The following is a 27,692-nucleotide window of genomic DNA, read 5'->3' as shown; positions in this document are numbered from 1 at the left end:
GGCTAAGCCACAGATCATTGGCCGACTAGATAAACGTTGCTATGCAAGCACAGAAAGTTGTACTGGACCAGTAAGCTAACCTAATGTTACCAAGTGTCACTTACGTGCGATTCTGTCTCCCCGGCTAAACTAGCCAGTCCCCTCCTTCTCGGCGTCTTCCTTGTTCTCTCTTATTTCGCCTCTTCTTTTTAGCCAGTCTCTTTGCCAGTGTAGCGACCGTATCCCTCCACAGAAGACACTTGTCCAACGTAAAGCCAACAATTTGTACGTTAGCGTCACCTAGCTAACGTTTAGTAGGCTGTTTTAGCTCGCCAGCCAGCTGTACAGCGATGCTGGCTAAGTTGAGGGTAGAAAAGCACTCGACTTCACCACTGCAGCCTCTTTACGACGTCCACGTACTTTGCTGAGGGTGGGACTTGCTGTGACAGCAGGGAGAGCTGGCTAAGTAGCAAGCTAACGGGCTGACTTGCTAACTACTTGTTAGCAACTGCCGGTTTTCTTTTGCCAACAGCCGAGCGGCTCCACTCTCTCCTCAAGACACAAGTAAGTCAGCTGCTGCAGCCAGGTGACAAATCCTAAGCTCGGCGTTTACAGCGCTGCGCCACACCGCCAAAATAAAGCCGTGAAGTCTAACCAGAAGTACCAACGAAAACGTCTTTTTAACGTTATTCCAGCACTACGACGGCTAATTATAACGGAGGATGCTTGCAAATATGCACTGAAAGCACGTCTCGTCCCTCCCGGCGAGGCGCTCGCTCCTCAGCTCTACATGCACGAATGAACCGTGAGCAGGCGCGGTTAGTCTGTGAGGTTTGACATTGATTGACAGAAAGTTCGACCAATCAGAATAGAAGTTTAGAATATCCCAGCCAATCGGTTGTAGTCATAGAAGTTAAAGGCAGAACCATATTAGTACACTCTAAATAGGACCACACCTACAGAGGTGGCCTTATCAGTGTAGTAGGGATCTCTAGAAATATTGTGTTTTATGATTTATGATTTAGTATTTATGTGTTTTTTTTTTCTTTTTTGTTATTGTATGTTTCTCTCCTTAAGTTGAGGGTAGGTTCATTGTATAAGCCTGTGGCTTCTTGACCTCCTTAAAAATATACAGTACCTGTGATATGGAATTTTGTTGTTGTTGTTATTGTTGTTATTTTTATTTACGTATTTATTTTACTCATTCATTGGGTATTACTGAATATTTTCATGGTCTTAGACTGATAACACATCTTGATCAGACACCTGCAAGTTTTCAACAGAAAGTCTTTTTTTTTTAAAAGCTATTAAGTGTAAAAATACTCAAAACATTTTTGTCCAAGTTCCCTTCCATGCCCTAATCATTCACTTATTTCCTAGCCTGCCATTCATCTTCTGTTCCATCCATCATTTCCTTCTGTCCTTCCAGACTTTCAGTGCACTTCACAGACAGATGAGACAGCACAATATGCTGTAATTCTCTGAATTCATAAATCAAATCTTCATGTAACCCTTGAAACTGCATTCCACCCAAGTAAATGTGTCAGCCTGTTTTTCTGTCTATTTTTGTATACACAACTTCAGTGCATTCATGGTGCTGATTCTTGTTTCCTTTTCCACCTTCCTGCTCTTGTTTTAATCCAGGTGTACAATCAGTATTCCCCTGCAGAAATGAGGCCAGTCGAGGTGGAGCGGGGTCACTGAGAGAAGATCTATAGGTGCCTATTCTGAGGTTTGCTAAGCACCACCACAGTCCATGTAGCATCTCCTCTCTCCCATTCCTCAGCTGTCACAGAGGTAAAGCCGTTGCCATGGCCACAGCGAGCCTGGATTTAATTCCTCCAACCGGTTTCTGATTGGCTTAGGTCTTTGTTTCAATAAACATAGAGATAAAAGAGACCTCCAGGCTCCCTCTGCTGGGAAAGGAAACTTTAGGAATAACACATTCTTAAGAGAGCAGGATTTAGCTGACTGTTTTAAGATTTTCTCACAGACATTGCAACCAATTCCAAACTGCAGAAATGCTTTTTCAAAAACGGATCAAACTCCTCCAAACAAACCACATCATCAGTATAACAGTATCTCAATCCCAAAGGGTGGATGACGAATTGACGAAATTGATGAAAACACATTACTGAAATTCATTTAGCTTGTGAACCCTAATGTTCTCCCTTTGTTAGGAGTAATCACTGCTGTATGTGAATTGGCCTGTGATACTTCTCATGTCTACGTATCTCCCATGGGAGTACATTTTTCTGTGGAAAGATTTCCCTCTGGACTCACAGGAACATGAACAAGTGGTGGCACAATCCTTACTGTAAGTGACAGATGAATATTCACATGTAAAGACTCTGCTCTTGGCTTTCCTAGAAGTGACATCCTTTGGGAGTTGCTGCTAATGGGGTTCCAACTAAGTCCAAAAATGTCTCAAGGAGAGCTCATAGCCTACATATTCAGAGAAAGAGAGAGAGAGAGAGAGAGGCAAAGAGAAAGAAAATGGGGCAAAGAAAAAAGAAAGCAAGAGAGACAGAGATGGAGTGAGAAAGATAGCGTGTACAGTGTGTGAGTGTGTGTATATACTGAGTGTGTGTTTTAGTATCTATCCTCTCCAAACATCACAGCGTCGGACTGCTGACGAACAGCCAATTTCCTCTGTAGTCGTTATCAGGTGTTGACATGAGGATGAGTAAAGGAGAATGGGGGGGATGGGGGTGAGAAAAGGGGGCTTTATGAAGAGACAACTGAGTGATGAAGAGTACTGTGCCATGTGCTTGCAGTGATGTGGGTTGCCTGGGTTGTTAACCTCGTTGGATTTCATCCTTACACTGCCATCATCCAGTGTGCCTGATAAAAGCAGAAGTGACACTATTAATAAATTAAAAATTTTGAAACAATTTGCAATGTTCAGACTCAGTAACACGGGCAGCGATGGAGGTGAACACTACAAAACATAAACACAGTACAGCACGTATTTCATTCTATCAAATTCAGTAGGGGAGAACGGGGTAAATAGAGCCAGTGGGTAAAATAAGCCACCCCCTTTATCTAGGTAACCATAAGCAAAAGTAATCATGTGACCACAAATTAAGAAAGAATAGTTCACATTACTCAATCCATCTTGGACTCAAGCAAAACAGAGCAAGTTTTGGACATTATTACATGTTAATTTAAGTCAGTGTAAGCTACAAAACAAGGTCATAAACTTAGCATAATTGTGGATCTGAGCCACTGTGTAAAACAGTTTTGTCAAAATGGAGGTTGTAGGGTAAAAAGTGCCAGTGATGTTGGGGCAAGTTGAGTCAATGGTTCAATTTACCCCCAAAATTATTTTCTGATATTCTAGAGGCTAGAGGCCCTGTTCATGTTAATGTTTGATCACTGTTACAAGTATTACAATGTTGATGAATAAATACCTAATTGTTGACTAATGTTAAATTTAAGCCACAAACAAACATGCTGTACATACAGACAGGTGACAATTTAAAGGAAAAGCCAACATAAAGTGTCTTAGTAAGGTGTTGGTCCACCAGAGCAGCTTCAATAAACCTTGGAATTGATTCTACAGTCTCTACTGGAGGGATGAACACCATTCTTCAAAAAGATATTTCCTCATTTGGTGTTTTGATGATGGTGGTGGAGAGCTCTGTTTAACACCTCAGTCCAAAATCTGCCATAGGTGTTCAATTGGATTGAGATCTGGTGACTGTGAAGGCCATAACATATGATTCACATCATTTTCATACTCATCAAACCATTCAGTGACCCCTCGTGCCCTGTGAATGGGGGCATTGTCATCCTGGAAGAGACCACTCCCATCAGGATGGAAATGTTTCATCATAGGATAAAGGTGATCACTCAGAACGACGTTGTATTGATTTGCAGTGACCCTTCCCTCTTAAGGGACAAGTGGACCTAAACCATGCCAGCAAAATGCCCCCCACAGCATAACAGAGCCCCCAGACCCCCTCACTGTAGGGGTCAAGCATTCAGACCTGGACCAGTTTTTCCTTTAATTTGTCACCTGTCTGTATACACAAAAGCACATTTACACACACATTATTTCTGTGGCTAACACACAAAGCTCACAGTTTAATCTTTACTGAAAGTGTTTAGGTAACATGTTGAACAACAAGACACAAACGTATAATTTTACTTAAAAGTACAAGTTTTTTCCTTTGTTAAATTGATGGCATTAATAAAGTTCAAAATTATTTTTAATTTTATAATTAATTTGTTTGATTTTGTGTAATTTTTATATCAGTATATAATGGTAGCACTATTGACCCCATCCCTATGCTCATTTTACCCCTACCTTGGGGTAAGTTGTGCCATAGGACTAATTTTTTTGATGGATCATTGTTCTTAAACCATAATAATTAGATAACTTGTTTTAATTTCCATGGGTACACAACAACCTGAGGTATATATAGTTACAATTATTTGAAACAAATACACTTTCATTTTGTAGTAAAATCATCATATGTAAAAAGTGGCTCATGTAACCCTGTTCTCCCCTATTTTGGAAACTATTGGTATGGCTCAAAATGGGTTGGTGATAAGAAAACTTTGTAAGATTGTATTGTATTAGGACCCCAATGTTTGGACAAGGAAGTTGGGGACAATTCAAACCCTGAGATTGAAAAATTAAAGTCCTAAAAAAGAATAAAACCTAGTCAAAAGAAATGGGAAATCTCTGTATTTTCAATCTTCAGCCAAACCTTTGGTTCATTCATGCCTGCATGTGGACCAATGTGGAAATGCAGTTCTGGCTTTACATTCATATAACCTGGTCCATCTTCAATGAATTTGTGATGGAACACCGCCACCTGCTGGCTGATATGTGCTTTTTAAACCCTGTAACAACCAACTCAACTGCTGAAACAATTTGAACCCCTCAGGTGATGTTTTTTTTTTGCATCGTTCTTCACTTTTTGCTTATGAAACACCACAGCAATCAGGTCAACCAAGGCCTAAAGCCCATACTGACCCACTCAGCTTCACTGTGCTGTACATGATAGTGCAGGAAAACAAATATAAATTGTATTTTTTTTTCACCTGCAGAGGAATCTTTGGGTGGGTTATCCTCCAGCAGTATTATGTGTATTTATGTATTTATGCACTGTTGTATTTGTGATAGCAGCTCCATGAAAGGTGTGCTGGTTAACAATGCATCTAGATGAATGCTTGAATCATTTGTATTATATTTTTTGGTCTAAATGTGATATGATAACAAGACAGATGTGGCACAGAACCTGTTTTCAAATGTTTTTGTATCACCACATGAATGTAATTGTCTCTCAGTTCCCTCTGAAGTAAAATTCCTCTACACTTATAAACCTGTTATGGAGAGAAGTGGTGAAAATATTCCAGTCAGGCCGTACAGTTAAACAGTCATATAGTTTATTCTGTCAAGAGTATGGACATTATGAACATTCTAGTAACAAGTAGTTTGACTTTCAGTGATTCTGAAGTAACTGCATTATTACATATTATAAACATCTTATATACAACATTTTGTCACACTTGAAGGAATTAGTCTAATGCTGATACTCAACTTACTATGAAGTGGCTACGACGCGTCATCGTAGTGTACAGAGTCTCAGACTTTGAAATTAGAGTGAACAGTTCTGTTACATCTGTATTTGGGTCAATATAAGGTTTGGGGTACACTGTCTTTAGAGATGTAGCAAACAAAAGTGGCACTTAGTTGAATGTTTACCTTTTGTCACATGATAGTTGAGTATCAGCATCAGGCTATTCAAATAAAGTGTCATCTGATTTTTAGTAAACTGTTAAAAAAAACACATTACTTTACAAGGAAGACTCAAAAATGTGATGTCTCAATATTTAGTCTATGTGGCCCGATGTGCTGCATATAAACTCCCATTTCAGTGATTTGATACTTTATGTTGATGCATGATTGTGTTCAAGTTGGATTTATATTTACACAACGTAATATAAAAATTGTAGCATTCTTTGCTCTGTCACATTTATACTGTACGTCTGCTGGGATTAGCATTGCTTTTCTTCCTGACTTTCTCTAGGTTTTACATCACATAGCTGAGTTTTCCTCTGCAGATGAGTGAAAAGCTTCGAGTGACACATTTTAAAATTTCTCAGACAATCATGACGCTGACCTTTATTGACTTTGTTGATAAATATTTTGCCGTCAATGCCAAAGAACTGAATAACTGTGCAGTTCAACTAATGTCACTGGCAAACACAACATGACGGTTTTGGTCCAGTCCAGTCAAATCTATGCATGATAAAGAACCCAACTATGAACATTAAAGTTGGTTTGCTTGCTTGAATCAAATCTAAACTTAGTTAAATAAGTGATGATTGAGAGCAATTATTTTTGTATGAGTCTATACATTGTTTTTTCAGAAAATCCTACATAATATGCCTTTAACCTTTGAAACAGCTTTTTGAGTTTGTAGAGTGGTCCAAAAAGAGTTATCTTACAGCAACATCACATTTCTACATTCTCTCAAATTTAAAATGTATTGTTAGCTTTACAAAAGCCTCCCAATATCTCAACATGTACAAATAACAGCAAGGAAAAATAATGAAATCATTCAATACAGAACAGTCTTTTTGTATTGTTAATACTTGGTATTATTATATGATGGACTGAACTTCTTGTTTTCCCAACCCAATGGGATCAAATGGCTAAGTTATACAGTCATTCTGCAATTATAGCAAACCAAGCAGGGCGATTTAAAAGCCTGGTCTTTAATGTAAAGTATTGTGTTTCTAGTTACTATGGGTGTGCTTTAGGCAGGCTAAAACAAAACAGGTGTTTAAAGGAGCTTGGCATTCACTCCAATGAGAAAGTGTGTCCAAACTTTTGACTGGCAATGTATTTATGAGCTGTATCTCAGCCTATACTGAGAGATTCAGAAACTGTTGTTGACCCATATCTGCTTATTGGACAGTCAGACATAAATACAAAGAGACAGACAAGAGGAAGACAAGCAGAGACACAATTACTGAGCCAAGAGCCGTAACAGATGTGATGTGATGACAGACAGCCAGAAAACCACAGTAAGCTCTGCACAGTCCATCTATGTCAAAACACACACACTTGTGGACTCACATGTACATGCACAAACACACTCACATGTAGTGAAGATAGACATTCCTCATAGTAATAAGGCACAAACAAACACTAGACCAGAATCCAAAAATAAACATATAATACAAATCCAATAAAAATCTCTTATGGAATCTTAGTAAAATGAATCTGATGCCTTTTTTTCTCAGAAATGTGCCTCAGTTCGGCGAAAACCTGATACTGGCAATTTAGAACAAATTGTCTTTGATCTGAGATGTAACCGAGGGTTTTATGAATGGAGAGAGATATATTAAGTCTCTCACTCAGGTCCATTTTAAGTTTTTTTAAGTAGAGATACTTCAAGATTGAAGTGAAAGAAATTTCCTGAAAAGCATATTTTTGAAAGCAGTGCAAGATTTTCCCCAACACGCTGGCTGTTAGGATCTGGTTACAAAACAAAAACATTTTTAACATCACATGGTTTAAACATTCATAGTTCTGTGACAAACTGCAACGAGACTTGAGTTTTTTTGCAACACAACAATGCTGACTTAAACACACAGTAGTAAAATACTCTCTATGAAAAATCATATCAGAAACATTGTCATACATTTCTGGGATGGCTGACTGTACATACATACAACCTTGAACCAGAAAAAAGTGTTATGAAGCTTCATGTAGCTGTAACAGTAAAAATTACATGTGTGACTGGTTAATGGTATAAAATTGCCTTGTCATGATGTGTAATCAATATATACTGTAGTAGCCTGTACATATAATTAATTCCTATAAATACTCTAGACAAGATAAATAAAAGATTTGTTTTGATTGTTGTATTTCTGTCAAGTGTTGTTAGCAATGCTATGCTCATACAGTGTATTACAATTTTGTTTAGCAATCAATCACTAGAAATGAATCAGATCAATCAACATTGTTGATAAAACCGGCAATAACTGAATTAGACTTTTCCAAAATGCAATATTTTGCATTTATTATAATATTTTGCATATTGCAATGCATTTCAACCATTTGAAAATGCACTTTCAAATGACTGAAATTACATTTTTTCACAGACTAAGTTTCTAAGTAGTGGCAATGATTACACTTTAACAACCTGGATCATCTGTATTTTACTGATCTGATGATGAACTTCAAGTGTGATGTATTTTGCCATCTATTTACACTATTTTGGAAAAGTCTTCTTCAATTCTTGCTGGTCACTTGTGCTCTGACTCCATTCATGCAAACTCTGCACTGAACCTTTTCAGTGCACTTTAATCTCATAAAACTACAGAAAGACTGGCCTGTGCCCCCAAGTCCTCCATCATATATAACAGCTCTTTTCTTAGAAACAGTCATAAAGTCGATATATATATATATATATTTAAAAAAAAAACAAAAAAACAATGGCCCCATTTATAAACCGGCTGGCCAATTGAATTTCTCTTTGTTAGAGAAGTCGAGGCCTAATTAGATTTAGTGGTTTCCTGCCCTCATTATTTTCTCTCCTTCACTTAATATAGAACATCTGTCCTAAATAAGGAGGATATTAACAGTCAAGTGGATTATTACATATTAACAGAGCGCTTCATCTGTACATAGCTATCTATCAGTATGGCAAACGTGCATACGATTCATGCTTGTATATAAGCATATTGGAATGGAAAGGGAAGCTTACAAGATGTGAGGACTGTGTCAGGCATTACACACCTTTAAGCCAGGTGTGTAGGAATAATATCTAGTAATAAAAAGTGACGGACTCCTACACACTGTCAGCACATATTGTAATAATTTCAGTAAAAGACCTTCGCCCACCACTTTTTAATCAAGACAAGGGATTAGATGGGGGGAAAAGTGCACACTCATGAGAAGAAAAGTACATTTTTGGGCTTAAAATCTCCAAGAAACCAGTCTTTGCTGAAATTGAAACAGCTATCCATATAAACAGCAGACCAGCCTGATTTGAATTCAGTGAGTGTGTGCAGCTCTTATTATTCGCTGTAAACTGAAGACGCTAATTGTTCGCTCTCTTATCTCGACGCTCACACAAAAGGGAATCCTCAAAGCAGCAAATGGACAACGAGCCCTGAAAGCGCGGCAGCATCCTACACCATTAATGAATACACATTTTTCACTGGGTGATTTCGCTGAGAAAAAAAAAAGAAAAAAAGATGCTGCCATGGTTACTGACAGCTTCACTCCTCTCTTTCTCTCTCTTCTCCTCTCACTCCATCTCCATCTCTCTCCGCCCCCATAGCTAATGATAGCAGTAATATGCGCTCATGTAGTCTGACAGGTAGAGCTTTTGAAATGTGCTGTTACATCCTGCGTGGCTGAATCTATTGTACTGATGCCGTGCAGCAGGGGTGCTATTACAAGTTTGAATACTGGGACTGCGAAGCCTTTTTTGTGAGTGCTGTGCCTGCTGCAGCCCAATCAGGAGAAGATTGTGTTAGAAGTGCTTGTCATATAAACCCCTGGGGTTCTGGTTGAGGTTAAGGGTCTGGATTCCCACTGGGACTGGATGAATACATTATATCTACACTTCAATCCATGTCTGCATGCCTGGCAATGTAACCTGATATTTGGTCTGACATCATCTAATGCCTGAGAAAATACAGAAGATGCATTTACACCCTGATCTCCTTTCTATGTATTTCTGTAATTTTTAAAAATGTGTTTCAGTTCTTGTTTTAATGTCTTATAATATATTATTTGATGCATGTTATGCATTATGCAAAGCACTTTGAATTGTGTCTTTGTGGGACATGTACTATATAATCTCCTGCTGATTTCAATGTATTAATCTCTCATTTTCCAGTGCAATTCAGCAGTTTTAAGTCATTACCAAGGTCAGAAAACTGTTAGCAAACATCAGAGATGATAAAAATAATAGTAAAACATAGTTTCTGCAGACCACCAGTGATTCCCAGTAATGACAGCAAGTCAAGCATTTTAGGTCTTTCCTGAGGCCATTTAGTGTGGTAAGATGCAGCTTTAAACGGAGCAGAATTAATGACAGGTTAAGTGATGTGTCCCCTGTTAAACGAGTGGGAGCTGAAGCTGAAAAAAAGTCAGCTGTAAAATAACATACCTCATCTCTGAATCTGATATAATGTCACCTGATGCTGTTCTGACAACTGGCCACTAGGGACAGTGTGGATGGCTGTCAGTACATGATGTTTGAATCTGTAGTAGAACAAGGGGCTCTGTGATGGACAGAACAAAGAGTACTGGTCACCACAGCAACTAAAAAAAAAAAAAAAAAGCCCAGAGCGGGTGAAACAGGGTGACACGGGGTGAGACAGAGTGAGAGAGGGGAAGAGTGAAGTAAGAGAAAGTCAGAAGGAAAGATGGAATAGGCACGAAGCCAGAAATAATCTCATTCTGTCTGCCTTGTAGTGATCACCCTGGTTACTACACATGTATGATGGAGTAAAAAAAAAAAAAAAAATCTACCTCGCCGCCAGCCTGCTGCCGTGGTTACACGTGAGTAATGGTCACCGTGGATACCGCACTGTGCCTCCCCTGCACCCTCTGCATGAGTCCCTTTGAACTCTGGGTGGTAAAGAAAAAAGCCAGGGTGACACAGTAGAGTCTGTTTGTATGTCTGATGTTGTGGATGAATTGCCACATACATCAAGATGTTTGATCCCTTTCCACGTTTGATGTAAGAGGTGGACGAACACATGTAACTTTAAAACTCTTGACTCGTGCCAGTGAACCTGTACTTTGTCACGCTTGGGCTTAGCACGTGTACAAGTACCTGCTCATTACAGTCTACGTGACACTATATAATGATAAGCTCAGTGAGCTTATAATTAATGGCTACCAAAAATATAGGTTACCATGATATTTATTGCTATAGTTTCATTGAAAACCCATTTGAAGCCAGGCTCAACTTCAAGCACTGTGCGCTGCTGCAGAATGGACAGACTCATACTAACATTTTCTGTGTTTTTGATGCCAAAAGTTAAATTCTCACAAATGCCACTTTCTGTAACTCTATCTCTCCGTGTCTGGAATCTATTCTACTGCACATCCTGTTTTCCCCCAAAAAATGATGGCATTGTTGTGAGACAGGGGTTGGATTCCCGCTGTGGTCACCCATGCTAGAAATATATTCAGCCAATTACATCACGGTGCTTTGAATAAAAGTGTCTACAGAATGGCAGATCTACTCTTTTGTCCACAGTAAGAGAGCGATGTCTCGCTCGTTTTCCAGCTGGGCCCTGGTCTGCAGTCTGAGCTTAACGAAGAAAATATGGCCCCAGAGAATGACCCTAACAGTGAATTCAACTGTGACTTTAAAGGTCAAAAGCTATACAGATGAGAGACCTTTTGACCTCTTGACCTTTGCCCTCTCCGTCTAATCCCCACCTGCAGAGAGAGATGGAACAGCTTTACTCGCTTAATTTTCCTGCTCTTCATTTCCCTACGCTCTTAACTACACTCCCTGACAGCGCATAGGACTTTATATGGAATGTACGGTATGGTGTATGGAGGCCCTCTTTGGTTATAAAAAGAAAATCACTTGATGGGTGGGAAAAATACACAAGATTTGAAACTAGCCCTCAGGCTGGATTTAGATGGATTAGACCAATCTTCATATGCAGTGTATCACTGCCAAGCATCTGTCTTCAGGCTAAAGAAAAATATGGAGAATGTCAAGGGAAGGGGATCTGTTATATATAAACAGAGTCACATGTGCTTACAGTATAAGTTTTCGGGTGACTATGAAAGCTGCCTGTGTCAAAAGGGGGTATTTTAGGTTATTTGTAAAACAGTGCAATCAAGGCAGAGGAGGCAGAGGAGATGGGAGATTAGTTTAGATCATACAGAGGAAAAAACTATGAAGAGACTTTGAGGTGATGACAGTTTCTCTTGAGCCCCCAGATCTGAGATGCTGATATTATCTATTACACGTTTAGTGACACTGAGTAGCTAGCTATCAAATATTCACCCACAGCAGCTCCAGAGGTGATGTCCTCTAGCTGATCCTGACCTATGACCAGTCTGTCAGTGGTGGATGAGCAAAAAGGAAATGTCCCTGCACAGATCAATAATGTTTTATGTTACTTTAGTCATTACTACTTAAAAGCGAAGAGATGGAAACTTCATTATTGCACTTTGAACCCCAGCGTACTGTAGCTTTACTTTACTTGAGTTGCATTTTTAGTGAGGTCTAATGGAGAGGATGAAATGATAGCCAAATAAGCCCACTGGCCAAAATACAATAGTCACATCCCTGACCATAAATTTTACAGGGAAACTGATCTACAGTAAGTAATGTTTCTGACCCCATCATCCAATTAAAAACCAGTGTAGTTTGCACAGTGGAAGTGGGTATATCTATCAATTCTAAGCAGAGAGGGGAGGTTTTTGTACAGTATATGCCCAGAGGATGAAGTCACTTTTTATACTGAGAAAAAACATCAGTCTATATGCCCAAATGTATTTCCCAGACTGGAGAGTGATGTAGTTATGCCTGAAAGACCACTAGAAATTGAGCAGGCCTCTTGGGTGTAGGTTGGCAGTCGCCTTGGAACGCTGAACGGGTGGCACGAGTTACGTGTCTAGGAGCCTTGTGGTTGTGGTGATGTCGTGGCAGGGATTCGCTCTGTGATCCAGCTGGTCACCTCCTTCAGCACGGACTCAGCCACCTCCGGGAGGTCGTGGTGAAGGGCGTGGTAGCCTCCCTCATAGACCTGGAAAGAAATTTAAGAGCAATGAGAGAGAGAGTCAGAGAGGTGGAACGCACACAACGAGGAAGTTGTTAAAACAGGTTTATCTGAGCTCTAAAAATGTTTGTTGAAATCTACATGAAACCAAATAAAATGTGAGTCTCCTTAGCTAAACGTACAGGGAAATATTGAAGAGAAAATAATAATAACTTAATTTATGTAGCACTTTTCCAAACAGAGTTACAAAGTGCTTTCATTTAGCTGCAGAAAGTTCTGTGCCATCCAGCTCTTGATGTCAGAAAGACAGCTGAGTTGGGCTATGTTTGCAGTCTCACCAGGTTTAAAGGGAACATGCAGTTGTATATCAATAGCATACACATGAAAATCAATACTGTGTTTTTGATAAATGTGGCCCAGTGGCAGCATGTAAATGGAAAATAAAAGAGGACCTAAAATAAACCCTTGGGGAACACTTTGGTTGATCAATGTCAGTGATCTGAAATAAAACACTGTTTGCTCTGATTTGGAAAACCCCTGGAAGTATCTCATGATGGCACAGAAAAAAAAAGCAGAACTTCCACAATCTCACACGTCTGATAAGAAGGAGGAACTCTATGTAACTCTCACCACCCATTTTACTTTTTTTCTCTTTTTCTCGTTTCCATCCCATATGATAAACCATGTGATAACAGAGTGTGTGAACTTCCTTCTTTACAGACACACATCCTTCTACAGATGAGGAAGGATTTATTGAGGTCAAACAGCCTCCAGTCTGTCTGTCTATGAATGCATCAGGCTAGAATTACTTGTACTTGGCATACGAGACTTTATGCTGCTTGAAGCTGCTCAACCTGCCCTGCAGCCAATTCAAGAATAATCATTCCCTAATGTTGTGGTATTGTATGTAACAGAGTAAAAAAGGAGCAGTGTGAGCAAAATTAAGCAGTTCATAGCCAGTTTAATCAGATTGAAAAAAATCAATGACACAAAAGGAATAAAAATTTTCTGGTGAGTCATCAGTGAATCACTTGGATCACTCACTACTACTGATTAAAACAATCACTTTCAATATAAAGAAAAAAAGATGAGATTTAAAAAAAAAAAATCACCATAACTATTCACATAAACTTTACAGTCAATGAACCGTCCTCACCTTGATTCTCTTGTCTGAGCTCTGAGCGTTCTCGTACATCAACTTGGAGCCTCTGATATCGCAGAGCTTGTCAGCGTCGCCGTGCAGGAGCAGGAAGGGCCAGCTGATGGATTGGATCTCCCTCTCAATGCGATCTGCTGCCCCCATCAGCTGCATGCCGAACGACACCCGCATCCCGCCATGGAAGTTCAGCTCATCAGCGTCATATGCCTCCACCTGGCAGGAGACAGAGAGACAAAAGAGTCATCACATATCTCCCTTTGATGCTGGACTAATTCTGATGTAAGCGCTTAGGTTTTTCCTGCTGCGTCTCTATTTCTGTGTCATTTTCACTCCTATTTTTTACTATTTTGGTGGACATTTAGAAAGTGGTAGTGGGCCATTTTTGTGTTAAGTGGTTCCATGGGGAGGAAAGAAGGCCACGGACATGAGAAGACTCCTGGGAAAACCATGAGAGCTGGAAAGTGGGAATAAGGATGAATAATAAATAGATGGGAGGCCTTTATGGAAGAAGAAATACTGTAAGAAAGAGTAAGAGGGAAAGAGACAAATAGAAAGACAGAGGAGAGGTGACACTGAAGCAGGCAGGAAGACCAGATGAAAGGAAAAAGAGAGTTTACATTAGTTTAAATCAGAGCCGAATAGCAGAGGACACACCCTGTTTCTTTGACATTAAACATGACTACTTCTTAGTTCCATACATGCTTTCACATAAGTCACGCACCCTCCCGTATCTACTCAGCTTGTATGTAAACACAGCTGATGGCCCACTCCAGCAAAAGCGGCTTCTCTCAGGCCACATGCGTTGCTGCTTTGAATAATGAATGACTGTAAGCTGAGCTGTGAGACAACACGACCTGTACAGCGGCACACAGGAGTCTGTGACACCCAGAAACACTCTTACAGGTGAAGGATTTCCTTTCAAACAGAGAAAACATATTATAAAAAAGGTCTTTGGAATAAATTACATATAACAGAATTACATATATGTATCTTATTTATTCTTAATGTCTCTAATTCCACTTTTTCAGTGTTTTGCTGTACTGATCAGCTTGTGTTTTCTCCTACAACTTTCTGATGACGGTGAAAATTGTTGAAAGTCAACACAACATGAAGAAGTTGAATAAAGGCTCAGTTATTAAACTCCCTGCTCACCGCGATCTCTGCTTTCTGTGACAGCAAATGCATTACGGCAACTGCACAAAGAATGCTCCCATATGAGACACACAGACATTCTTGTGAGTGAAAGACTGTAAACATAGTTACTATGAGGAATATAATTAAAACACAATACAGCCTGATCACTTATGATACATCTGTCTAGTGTTTCAGTGGTGCTACTAACGTGAAAAATCAGATACTGAGCTATAAATCAAAACGTACGCTATAGGTATCTACGCCAAGGGTCCAGTTAACTTTGCTTAAAGTATAAATTGTGCTTTATTTTGATCAAATCCTGACATGAACCTTTGTCACATGTCATCTTTCTCTGCTGTTAACTATTGTGACAAACATTAAAAACAAAATCATAAAAGTGTTTTTTTTTTCTTTCATGTAGGTCTATGTTGAATCTGTTGTGTCTATGTATTGTGAGACGTGATGACAAAACTTCCTCCAACAGACTACAGGGAGCAGAAGTAGCAGGATGTGGGAACACATCCATACAGACGTCTATTGTTATAGACTGTTTCTGAGAGGGCAGCTTTGGTGCGTCCATACGGGCATGAAGTATGCACACACACAACCACAACAATTTGTTCAAAAACCACAGAACACGTCCAACGAGGCAATTACGTGCAAATAGAGGTGTGAAGACGTGCCTGCATGTTTTGTTTTGTCTCTTTCACGGTTCATCGTGGGGTTATGCTGGAAATGCTGGTGCATGCAACCAAATACACACAAAACTACACGATTTTGTCGGTTGAGACCTTTTGATCCCTTTGTTCTATACTGTAGGGGTCGCAGTACGTGTGCCTGGTTTTACAATTACAATAACACAACACAACCTTCTGTTGTAGGGTGGTCTTTCATCCTGGCCTTGTCGAAAACATTGCATGAGTTCAGACACATACACATAAAACTCACACGCAAACGTCCCCCTTGAGACCTCGTAAATTCTATTTTCCGCGACGCCCATAGGTACAACAATACAGCTCCCCCACCCAAACATGCACCCATCAACATTTGTTTCTCACCTGCTTCTTGTCCCGTGAGACCCATTTGGACTCGATGGAGCCCAGAGTGAGGCTGGGCAGCATGTGGTTCAGAACCTTCGCCAGAAAAACCTGCAGACGAGGAAAAAACAAAACAAAGCATTTCATAATGCATCAACACCTCCCTGAAGAATGTGGAGAGCGGACAGACTGCAGGAGCGTCTTTGGTGACCTGAGGTACCCTGTTTCTGTCTCTCTCCATTTTTTTTCTCACCATCTGACTGCTGTTAGAAAGAAATGCAGCCATGTAGTGTCTATTAATACCGACGGGATATGTGCATTTTTGAGTGTGCATTCACTTGTTGCATTCAGTGTGTTTCTGCTGTGTGTATGTGTCTGTGCAGGATTTAAAAATGAAAAATTGAGAAAGTCTCCTCATGCAGATTGTGACACCACTTTTGCCAGTGGACATATTTGTACCAGTGATTCAATAAGTGACAGCTAATGCTACTCAGGTGTTACTTATGTACACTTATTCTTGCCCTTAAAGGCACAAAATAAAATGTGCCAGATTTATTTTCATCATCCACATCAGGCCTGTGTGGAGTAAGACGACTGGCTCCTGGGTTAATTGAGTACTTAACTGAAAACTGGTATTTAATTAGAAAGGAGAGAGGAGAGAAAAAGAACGGAAAGGAGAGCAGCGTAGAGAGTGAGTGGATAAGCGATTATGTGGTACCTTGAATGGTGTGGCGGAGTCTGGGTTCATCTGGACCATCGGAGCTATCAACGCCACTCCAGCAAAATCGCTGGGTCTCTCACAGGCTGTAAGAATGGAGATAGCACCGCCCTGAATGGGGAAAAAGCACAGGAAATACATTTTGTGAATGAACTGGAAAGTTCAGTTGAAGAGGTATTTCGTCAAATGAAAGAAACTGTGCGTGCTTCTAGTTTTAAAGCTATTGATCATACAGTATGGTACAGTATGAAGAATTTAAGTCTGAAATTACACAACTCTTCATGCATAATGCATAATGTTCGTGCAAACATTTCAAATAAACTTTCCACAGCAGCGTAATAAAGAAAACAGTAATTCCTATTTAATAGCATTGTAACTCATTTAATATATACAGAACCAGAATCCAATAAAATGTTCCAATGACCCAGAATGATCATAGAGAGGTGCGAAGAAAAGATATAAAATAAGACAAACAAAGCAAATCTGAGAAACTTGAATAGTTAAAAATGGAAGAAAGGACGTGATTGAATTAGGCAAAGATGATATGAGCTACTTCTTCAGTCTGTAACAGAAGACAAGGAGTGTCTTAGCAAAGTAGGTGAGAGGTTCTGATGCAAGGAGGAGTGGGAAAACTACTCAGAGGTCAAGACGACCATAAAACAATCTGTCTTTTGTTTAGACGGGCGTGAATTTCCACCCTGCTCTTTTGTTGCTGCTGCCCTACACAGAACGGGAGAAAAATGTGAACGTGAACCCACGGCCCTCAGGACACAACGTGCACTCTGTAGCTGCAGCGAACAGCAGCGCAAGGCCACACCTTGGCACCCATGCTGACATTCGGGATTGTGATTTAAATCCGCTGATGTAGGGCCATGATCATTAGCAGCTCTGTGACAGCCAAGGCTCAAATCAATTTGTCATGGCCGACTTTGGTGTGGTTTCTCTCTCTGCCCGTATGCAACAAGTGCTAGTGTCTGTGCAGGTGCACACACACACACAAACACACAGCGATTCTGCATGGGTGAATCTGTCTCTCTCTCTCTCTTTCTGGAGACTAATTGGCTTCAACTTTGTTTATGTGAGTGTTCTTTGTTACTTGTGTGAATATTCATCAGGCTGTGGCAAATGACAGGCTCACTTCATGAAAAGAGGCTGTAAGTAGAGAAAGACAAAACATTTCCCACCAGAAAATCTCACTTTCTAAAGACACAAGCATGCACTCACACACTGCTGCTTGCATGCATATGGCCACACAAACACATACACAGGGTTCAAATAAGAGGCTAGCTAGCTCGATCTCTTGTTTCTTTTCAGGCACATTCCAACACATAACTCAAAGACAAGCTTACACTGAAATATCTGACACACACACACACACACACACACACACACACACCCACGATAAAATAGTGGAAATTCTTGTGGCTGATGTAAGCTGCCCAAACATGCTAATCAGTCATATGTATTTGATTCTGGTTAAATATAACAAGATGACTGGATGTAATTTTGTGCAAAAGCCCATTCTAGGTCACGCTCTTACACACACACACACACACACACACACACACACACACACACACACACACACACACACACACACACACACACACATTTTGTCTAGTGGACTCCACTGATAGAGAGAGAAAAGTGTGAATAGGGGAGAAAAGAGAGAGAGAGAGTCTCAGAGAGAGAGAGGGAGGACTGGGACAGAGAGGCTATTTAAGAAGCTGATTAGTGGCCTCCTTACACTTTCTCTCTCTGAACTTGGGCTGAGAGGATGAATACTGGTATTGTGTGCTGTCAGTCCGCTGAAAGTGGGTGAACTTGAACTGTCAAAAACTGCCTGAGGAACTAACATACTGGCATAATATGGACTATACAGTACAGCCATCATACTGACATTACATGGTCTAAATAGCAAATACAATTATATGGACTAAACAGCTAAAACACGGACATTACATGGACTAAACAGATTATACACAGACTTAATGAAGGAGGTGCTGTTCAACAGACTGGTAGCAAAACTACTCCAGTTAAAATTTGAGTGAGGCCTTATGGAAATGCTCTGGAGATGAGACAAATAATCCTTGTCAGGCTGTAGCAAGAAAGCCTTTAATTAACAAGTAATCCTGAATTTCATTGATTTTGATTAAAATTTCCCCAGAATAGTAAGCAAGATCAAACAATTTAGTAAAGTATAAAAAAAAATAAAAGTATGCATAGTTACAGAGGTGGGTGGGGAAGCTGTAGGGGTTAGAATGAAGAATGAAACGTGGTTTAGCATAAGAAGAAACTGAATGAGTAATGGAAAGAGAGGGGGATGGAGGGTTGAAAAGCTAAATAAATAGACCGAAGGCTTTGAACAGTGATAAATCATTACATAAAATTCTGGCATTAAGGAACTAGGACAAATGAGTTTCAGCCAGAAATACTGAGGAGGAAGGAGTAAGAGCAGGAAGAAGCCAGAGATGAGAGCATTTGTCAAGGTTGCCGTGATCTGATATAAACACTGAAAAACTGTTCCAACTCCTTAATTACTGCATGACCAGACAAGGCACAGAGAAAACTGTGAGATAGTCAGCGTGATGTATCTGATACTGTCAGTTTGAATTATTTCACATTCAACCATGTTTTAGGTATTTTGTGAAATTCTTCTCTGTGATTCTTGAATTGGCCACCTTAATTCTACACATTAGCCTGCAGTGCTTTCAAAATTAGACCTTTTATATAATTTTTCACTTATATTAAGTAGAAAATGATGAAAACTAAGAGTGAAAAGCCATCCTAGTGGCTCTGTGAGGCCCAGTGGTGCTTTGAGCTGACTTCAGCATGCTAAAATCACAGTGACTATGCTAATGTTTAGCAGGTTCACCATCTTTGCTTAGCATGTTTGGCTAACATTTGCTAATTAGCACTAGACAGAGAGGACCCCTCCACTTACATTATGTATTTGAAATCTCCTTGTTTCAAATTATCAATAGGAATCTTAACAGGGCTAAAACATGCTAATTCATTGAGTGTGAGAAAATCAATAGCTTTCTTTTAGCTAAATGTGGTCAAACTGACTATTAGCAGTGGTGCAGGTGATGTATGAGGAGCAGGACGTCTTTCTTTATGACATTGTTAACTGCACCATGTACAGTCTCCTCAGGATGTTATCCTTGGAGCAGCGTCTCTGCACATACTGTAGAATCCACAGGTGGTTTCCATTGTCTTGTAGTTTTTGCGTCATCCTGGCCCCGTTAAAAAGAGATTTATATAAACGGAGGAGCAGAGGAACAGGCTTATAGAAACAGGATGAGGAGTCACAACACTGGGAAATGAAGCCTGTGGAAACACAGCAACACAACTCAAACTCCAAGTCTGGGATTTATTTGTTGCGAAGGAAATGTGAGGACAGGAAAAGATATGTGATGAAAAAGAAAAGACAGGAAAGGCACAAATTAACTAGGATGAAATGAGAAGAAAGGAAGAAAATGAGAAAAAAAAAGAAATTAAAGCGAAACAAATGGAAGAAAGAAAACAGAAATGGGTGAAGGAAAAGAGAAGACAGGAAATGAAAGCAGATGATAGATCTGATGAGAGATGGACAGGAAAGACTAGGGAGAAAAGAGGGAAGAGAGGATGAGAAAAAGATGAGGGAAATTGAGGAAGGGAAGGAAGTGCCACTGTGACTCCGTCCAGCTCTGCCCTAATATTTACAGACTCTGATGTCTAAACAGGCATTCAGTTTAATTTACACAAAACTATTTGCGTCTTGGATTACTTCAAGCTCACGTGCTTTATATAAATACACAACGTTGCTACACGGTGAATCATGGGCCATAAAAGGTTTGCAAAAACAGACTCATGAATTAAATGGAGTGTTGTTTAAAGCATAGAAACGCCCAGCTGACGGCACTGAATATGAGCTCATGTACAAGGAGAAGCTGTTGATGTAAAACACACAGCCAAAAAGCTCCTCACTCTCAGTATGAAATAATATTTGGTTAGTAAAAGCCAGCGGCTGAAGATAGGAAAAAGCTTTTAATCATAAAAAGAGACACATGTGATGGCAAACAGCCTCATATGCAGCGTCTTTTCACAAACCATTAAACAATGTGAAGTATCTATTAATAAGCACCCAAGGTTTTCTCACTTTCTAATACGCCATCAGTTCTGCAGTTACATATGATGACACAGCCATTTATTAACTCTAATGGGTTTCTCAGGGTCATTAGGTCTGAAAATATAAATGTGAGATCTCAGTAGATTAGAAGTAGTTCAGTTTCAGTTACTTTAACATGTTTTATGAGGAAGTTTGTTTTCTGGAGGCAGAGGCTTGGTTTTTTTATTCGACCGTTGATTGCTGATTGAAAGCATTTTTCAAGTTTTTTGTGAGTTTTGGATTTGAAAAAGCGGAATATCCATTGCAAGATCATGATTTCCTGTAGGGAGTGATCAGTTCTTAAGATGCTGTGCATGGATAAACAAAAAAAGCTGCCTATGAAGACAAAGCTAGTGTAATGCTGAAAGAGGATATATACCAGGCATTAATAAAGTTATTCTTATTAATGGCTTATTACTGAGCTATAAAGCATTAAATTATTACGTCTTTATAATATTAAAGCCATAAGTTACAACTTTATAAAGTATGCCATAATAGAAAGTGCTAATAAAAGTTACCTTGAAGTGAAACACTGAGGATTCACTTTGTAAAAGTGTCTAGTCATGTACTTTAGCTGCCAACTTTTCCTTAAAAGTATTTTTCCTTATAAAAATACTCTGCAGTTAACAGTTAAATTACCTCCATGTAGTCAGAATTTCTCAACACTACATCGACTCCTTCTCTCTCATTAAAAATCCAGAATTTATGAAAATGCAAATATTGAAGATAATTCATTCTGCATAGTGAAACTCAAACATCCAACTGATGAAACAGGGAGAAAAACACATTTTTTTGTAGTGGAGGGTGACTTTAACAAACACGTATATGTATATATATTTTTTCAAACAATGTATATCTCATTTTTCCACAAAGCTCCTCATGTGTCCGCTGTACAACCCTTTTTTTTCTGTTGAATCCCACATGCCCACTGAATCACTGCTGTGCTGCGAGATAACAAGACTCAACGCTTCACATGGAAAAACAGCTCAGTGATGAATTTGCATTTCTCCTCTGTGTTCTCTGCTTGAAACAAGTCTTCGCACTGTGAACTAAAAGACTAAAAACTGCATATTTGTGTTCGGCCTGATGTGTGTTTGACTTACGCAGGTGATGCTGACTGCAGCCTGTTAAAAGAATCTCTTGTTTCACGTTTTTTGGTGAAAGTGAAGTCAGTTTCTTTCTTATGTAACACAAGACGTTGCACTCCAGATAAAGGTGCATACATAAAAACATGTGTGCTTCCTGCGTGAATACAGAAATCTGCACTGAGCATCATGTTCACCCAACAGAAATAAGTTCGGGTGAGTACAAATTGACTCGACCTACAAACACTGACTAATCATTTATTATATAACTCAACACTACTGTTTGTGCTCTGTTAGCTGTACTGAGAGTTAGTGGGTCACAGAGCACAACAGTGAGAGGCTGTGATGTTGAATGCAGCTCTGTGAGAAACTGAATAAACCAATCACTTAAAAAAATAGTTCCCTGGCTGCTTCTGAAGCTTTTTGTGTCCAGGTGTTATGTAATTCTTCTCAATGTGTGTCTGAAGGTTTCACAAAAACCCATTTAAAACGTTTAAATGTTGTCTGCATTCAATTGAAGACTAATTTTACTTCCAAAACCAGGTCGTTTCATTATGAGGATGTGTCGTCCAAAACAGCTTTTCAACAATTCTCAGTTCCTTAAATGGCAATTTAATAATTCATGAAATATGTTAATTGTTTTGCATATTATGTTAAACACTGTTCTACTGTGCAAAGCAGTGTACAGCACACTAAATATCACAACCTGCTGATACCATACTAAATGAATGGAAATAATTAATGGTACTTGCAAGCTTACATTATTGTCATGGATAAAGAAACACAGAAAGACCACTAACTGCTGTACTCATCATGTTTTAATACTTGCAGGAAGCCTGAAATTTAAATGGACTTGAACTAATGTTTAGAGTGTAAAGGTGAATAATAGCACACAGTCACTAGCACAGGAGGTCAGTGATCTGATTCCTGGACTGGATGGGGAAAGTGAGCAGACTCCCAACAAATACCTTCATTGGCCTTGATCAGGTCACTGAACCTGAAACTGCTCTGTTGGAGGTTTTCAGAGACCAGCAGCTGCTGCACCAAGCTGCGGAGAATATGTGTCAGTGTGTGAAAGGGAAGCAGGAGGTTACTGAGAAGAGCAAACTTCCCTGAACTGTTTTCCTGCGGATGAAAGGTGGATTTTTTCCATCATAGATAACCAGAAGTAACCTGTTAGTATTGGGATTAAACCAAACCAAATAAAACATTTAAAACTGGAAAAACATGGGTGATAAATTATTATCCAGCATTAGAAAGAGAGTCTCTGCTTGATGGTGTGTGTAATATAAAAACTGTATGATTCTATTGTTGTTCTACTGTTTCCCAGATTTCATTCAGTTCTGAGCAACAGAACAGCACGTACTCAGGTTTTTCATGTCTGACTGTTTTGTAAAACCACTTGAAAGCATCACACCAAAGAAGAGTGTGTGCCATATGTTTCATGTGAACGTCACATCATTTGCAGAAAAACCTCTTCACACCAATCTCAGTATTTTTTATTCCCATTGCTCAGTGTGTCAAGCACGTTGCACTAGAAGCAGCACATTTATGCAATTTCACACCAAACAAAACAAGCAGACAGAGACTGTCACTACCTTCAGAGTTATTATTTGAAATACAATTTTATAATTAAAACAAAATAAAACCCAAAACCTTCATCAGCCAATAGCAACAAACTACCATGTGGATTACTTCAAGTGCTGAAACTGATCATTGTCCTACCATTGAGTGACCCACAATGAAGACAGGCAAGTCAGGGTGTTGGGACTTCATCAGGTCAATGTGCTGCAGGGAGTCTCTGATGTAAACCTGGAAATCCTTGATGTTCATCCTGTCTCCTTCACTCTGACCGTGGCCAACTGCGAACACAAAGAGCGGTGTGAGGAAACTACTTGTTCAGCCACAGTCACCCGGAAAGAAGACAATGACACCGTTTTCAGTAAAGTTAGTCAAGGCTCTCCCGTCTACTGCGGCCCTCAGGTCGAAAATGGATGGCTTCCTTTTCATACGCAAGGTGTACTTACTTTGCAGAGTCTAGTCTATTAAACATAAAACCCAAAACAGTAGAAATTGCTGTGCTGTAACTGTGAGATACACAACAGAAAAAACAAAATGAGGACAACAAAAAAGTAGACACAAATGAAAACAGTTAGATTTTTTTAGATGTTTTTGGACTTTGTTTGCTTGAAACAATATGTTTGGAACATAAAAGAAGGATGAGACTCTGTCCCACAGACAGAAGTTTTCTTAAAGATGAACTCCAGATGGTTATTTTTTCCAATATCTGGATGTATTACAAAAAAACATTCTTAAGTCTTTGTTTTTTGCTGCAAGATCTGCTCTGCTTTGAGGATATGAGGCATTAACTATTAACTTCTCTCCCAGTGGAGATGATTTCAAACATGTGAAATACAAATAGATTCATCCTTTTCTTTTAATCCAAAGAGAGGAAAAAAAAAGGAAAGAGCTCAAAGGAGGGATGAATAGAAAGAGACACAAAAGTGATGAGTGTGACTAAAAGGAAAAATGGAGGATAAGGAGAATGGGGGGGGGGGGGGGGGGGGTGAAGTAGCAGAGAAGAGAGGGATAAAGAAAAGAAATGTGAAGGGGGTGAGAAGAGAGAGAAGGGAAGAATGAAGGAAGGAGAAGGGAAAATGGGAGAGAGCAGGTGAGTCTTTGATGAAGAAAATGAGAGGAAAAGAGGGAGAGGAACCTGGATGATGGCACGAGGAAGAAGAGAGGGATGGAGGAACAAAAAAGGAGGAAAGAAGAGAATAGAATGACATGAAGAAGAAGAAAGAGTGAGAGAGCAAAGTCGAGACAGAAAATGGAAGAAACAAATGTGATTGACAGAGTAACAGGAGAAAAATATATGAATATGTATGTGTGTATGCGTACATATATTGTGTGTATGTTCGCTTGTTCTCCTCGAGCTCTCTGCAGCAGTGGCTGAGAGGTGAGGCGGGTTGCCATGGCGACCACTGAACCAATAACACCAGCGAGCTCCTAAACATTCGCGACATGTGCATCTCACACCTTCCTGCTCTCGCTGTGTGAATCGAAGCGTGTGTGTGTGTGTATTTATGAATATACAGCGTGTGTATGCATGAGAATATCTTCACCCTATATGTTTTTCTGCTCGTCAATACTGAAGCCATCATCAGAGAGTGGAGATCAATGTCCAATCACAGCGGCGGTGAGTGATGGAGCACTGCAAACTTCAGATCGATGAACACTATTTCCCCGCCATGTCAGTTCAATGACCTCACACTCAACTGGATGCACATCGTTTGTTATTATCAAACACACACACACAGGGTGACATATTCACACATGGGCACACTTAGCCGTTCAGATAACTGATACATAGATGTATAAACACACTGCAGAACAAAGAACAGAACAAATGATTACAAAGCCGACAGTAAACGTGCCAGTGACTCCTCTTCTCTGCTACAGGAATAAGAGGGATTGTGGGTGATAATTACATACAGGTGGGCCATGACAACAAAATGCACGTGAATGACGGCAAATGCAGCAAATGCAAATAGAAGAAGATACATGATAAATTTCACTGAAGTCACGACCAGAGCAATATATTATAATATCATAAGGTGTGTCCTCGAGGTGCTGAGGTGATGATAAGGAATTATATATATGAACTGATGATTATTTCCATGATCTATTACACTTTAAATAATGTTTTGATTGTTTGTTTAGTAGAAAATTGTGATAAAATCAACATTGCAATTTCCCCAAGCCCACGATGACATCTTCAAATTTCTTATTTGGTCGGAGCAACAGTCCAAACCCCAAAGATATTCAATTAATAATAATAAAAATCTGAAATAGTCAGCAAATCTTTATATTTGAGAAGCCGTAACTAGAGAATGTTTGGCATTTTTGCTTAATAAATGTCTTGAATGAGCTCATTATCAAATGGTTGTTGATGAGTTTACTGTAGACAGACAAATTAATTACAGTAATCGACTGATTGTTTCAGCACTAAATGGATGCTTTGGTGAATCTTAACAAAAGCAGCACCGCATACACTTCAGAGTTGTGGAGGCACTGCCACACGAGTCGGTGTAATGTGATCATGTGGTGTTTTTGTAACATGTAATATGAGTTGAGTGCCTGATGTAAATGATGGTACAACTTCTGACTAATGTCTGAAATAAACTCAAACAAAATGAACATTTTCCTCGTGATGACGTCTTGGGGAATCCAGTCAGAGTTGTAGGGGAAAATAATATTTGCACAGACTGATCTATTCAAACTTTGTAAGCACTGATCTAATTAAATGTCAAAATTCCATTATTTTCCTCTCATGCATAATCTGTTGTGAATATTTCACCAGTGCCTGATCATAAAATAACGTCCGTACTAGTGGATAAACATGGCACATGCTCATTTTCATCAAGTTTATTATTAAATCAACAATCAGTTCCTCTTTATAAACTCTCATTTATGAGCTGCATCAACATAAACTCTGAATGCTGCACACATTTTCCATATTCCGCAAAATGAAAATATAATTCATGTATGTCAGCTATAAGTTTTGTATTTTTCTCTAAAATTTTGAGTTTATTAAGCAGCCACGATGCCACATTTGGAGGTTGTTCTGCACATAATGTTGACTGGTTAATAGATACAGTGTGTGCCAGATGGGCGAAACCTCCGTTCTGTGCAGGCTGAGAATGAAAAAGCCCTGAAAGTCCTATAATAAGAAAGAAATACATCAGAGACAGAAGAAAGTGTGATAGTAAGGATAAGTGAAAGATCTCACCCACTGGAGTGTATCAGAAGGTGCCCAAGGCGATGTGTGTGTGCGCTTGTGAGAGAGAGATAGATGAAAAACTAGCGTCTACAGGGACTTGTTCCAGTTCAGTATTTTCCATTTAACAGTGTGACATTTTACTGCGAGCCACTGAACAAACTGCTCCTGTGTGAGCAGCCTCAGTCATCCTCATCATTCACTCTATTTTCTACAAGCTCTGTCAGCTCTTTATTGAGATCTCTCCCTCTGTAAATATTTCCAAATTTGCAGCTGAGACTTTGTTTCTTTGTCTTCTCATCCTCTTTCTCTCTTGGTGTTGGTCTGTAGAAGAGTTTACTGAACACACATGCTGCTCTTTTCCTGCTGCACAGTCACAAGTTCAGACATTGCTGCTTGTACTGCCCAGTACAATTACACAGTGCAGCCTCTGAGCTGAGCTCTGGGGAAGCAACAAACAATATCTAATTACTGTGTACTAACAAACTAACTATTTCCTTCTGTTACTTTCCAATTGTTCTCGTGCCTATTTCTCATTTCCTGTTCAAAGTACATTGTTGGGAAAACTGCAAACGGTGAAACATGATCAGGTTTTGTAAATACTATCAACTGATTAACAGATCTTGGACAAACTGAAAGTAAAAAAAGTCAAATTTTCCATTTGTAAAAACAAGGCAAAGAATCTACAGTTATGCTGGACTTACTTTAAGCTAAATGCTAACATCAGCATGCTAACATGCTCACAATGACAGCGCTAACATGCTGATGTTTAGCAGGTAGACTACAATGTTTATCATGTTCACAATGTTTATCAGGTACAGCTGATGTTGGGGCTAAATGAAAAGTCCAGATCAAATTATTACAATTCATCTTGAGGTGGACATGAACGTCAGTACAAAATTTCATCCATCC

At 39.4% G+C, this 27,692-nt stretch overlaps 2 protein-coding genes across 4 annotated transcripts in view; both read right to left on the bottom strand.

The window, feature by feature from the left end:
- prkar2aa (protein kinase, cAMP-dependent, regulatory, type II, alpha A) overlaps window positions 1–783 on the bottom strand; it is a 45,375-nt gene extending 44,592 nt beyond the window's left edge. For both annotated transcript variants that reach the window (XM_042409485.1, XM_042409486.1), the window contains exon 1: window positions 105–783. The gene's annotated coding sequence lies outside the window, so the exon portion shown is untranslated. The remainder of the gene's footprint in view (window positions 1–104) is intronic.
- Window positions 784–5,362: 4,579 nt separating this feature from the next.
- The window catches only part of mgll (monoglyceride lipase), a 40,170-nt gene continuing 17,840 nt past the window's right edge, over window positions 5,363–27,692 (bottom strand). For both annotated transcript variants that reach the window (XM_042407818.1, XM_042407816.1), the window contains 5 exons: window positions 23,726–23,862; window positions 16,766–16,876; window positions 16,069–16,158; window positions 13,874–14,089; window positions 5,363–12,744 (listed from right to left, as the gene is read on the bottom strand). In XM_042407818.1, the coding sequence (XP_042263752.1) occupies window positions 12,613–12,744; window positions 13,874–14,089; window positions 16,069–16,158; window positions 16,766–16,876; window positions 23,726–23,862 (686 nt within the window). In that variant the 3' untranslated portion in view covers window positions 5,363–12,612. The remainder of the gene's footprint in view (window positions 12,745–13,873; window positions 14,090–16,068; window positions 16,159–16,765; window positions 16,877–23,725; window positions 23,863–27,692) is intronic.

The sequence above is a fragment of the Thunnus maccoyii genome, chromosome 4, assembly GCF_910596095.1.
Source record: "Thunnus maccoyii chromosome 4, fThuMac1.1, whole genome shotgun sequence".
Taxonomy (NCBI): Eukaryota; Metazoa; Chordata; class Actinopteri; order Scombriformes; family Scombridae; genus Thunnus; species Thunnus maccoyii.
The sequence above is the reverse complement of the archived record's forward strand: the minus strand, read 5'-3'. Positions and strand labels throughout refer to the sequence as shown.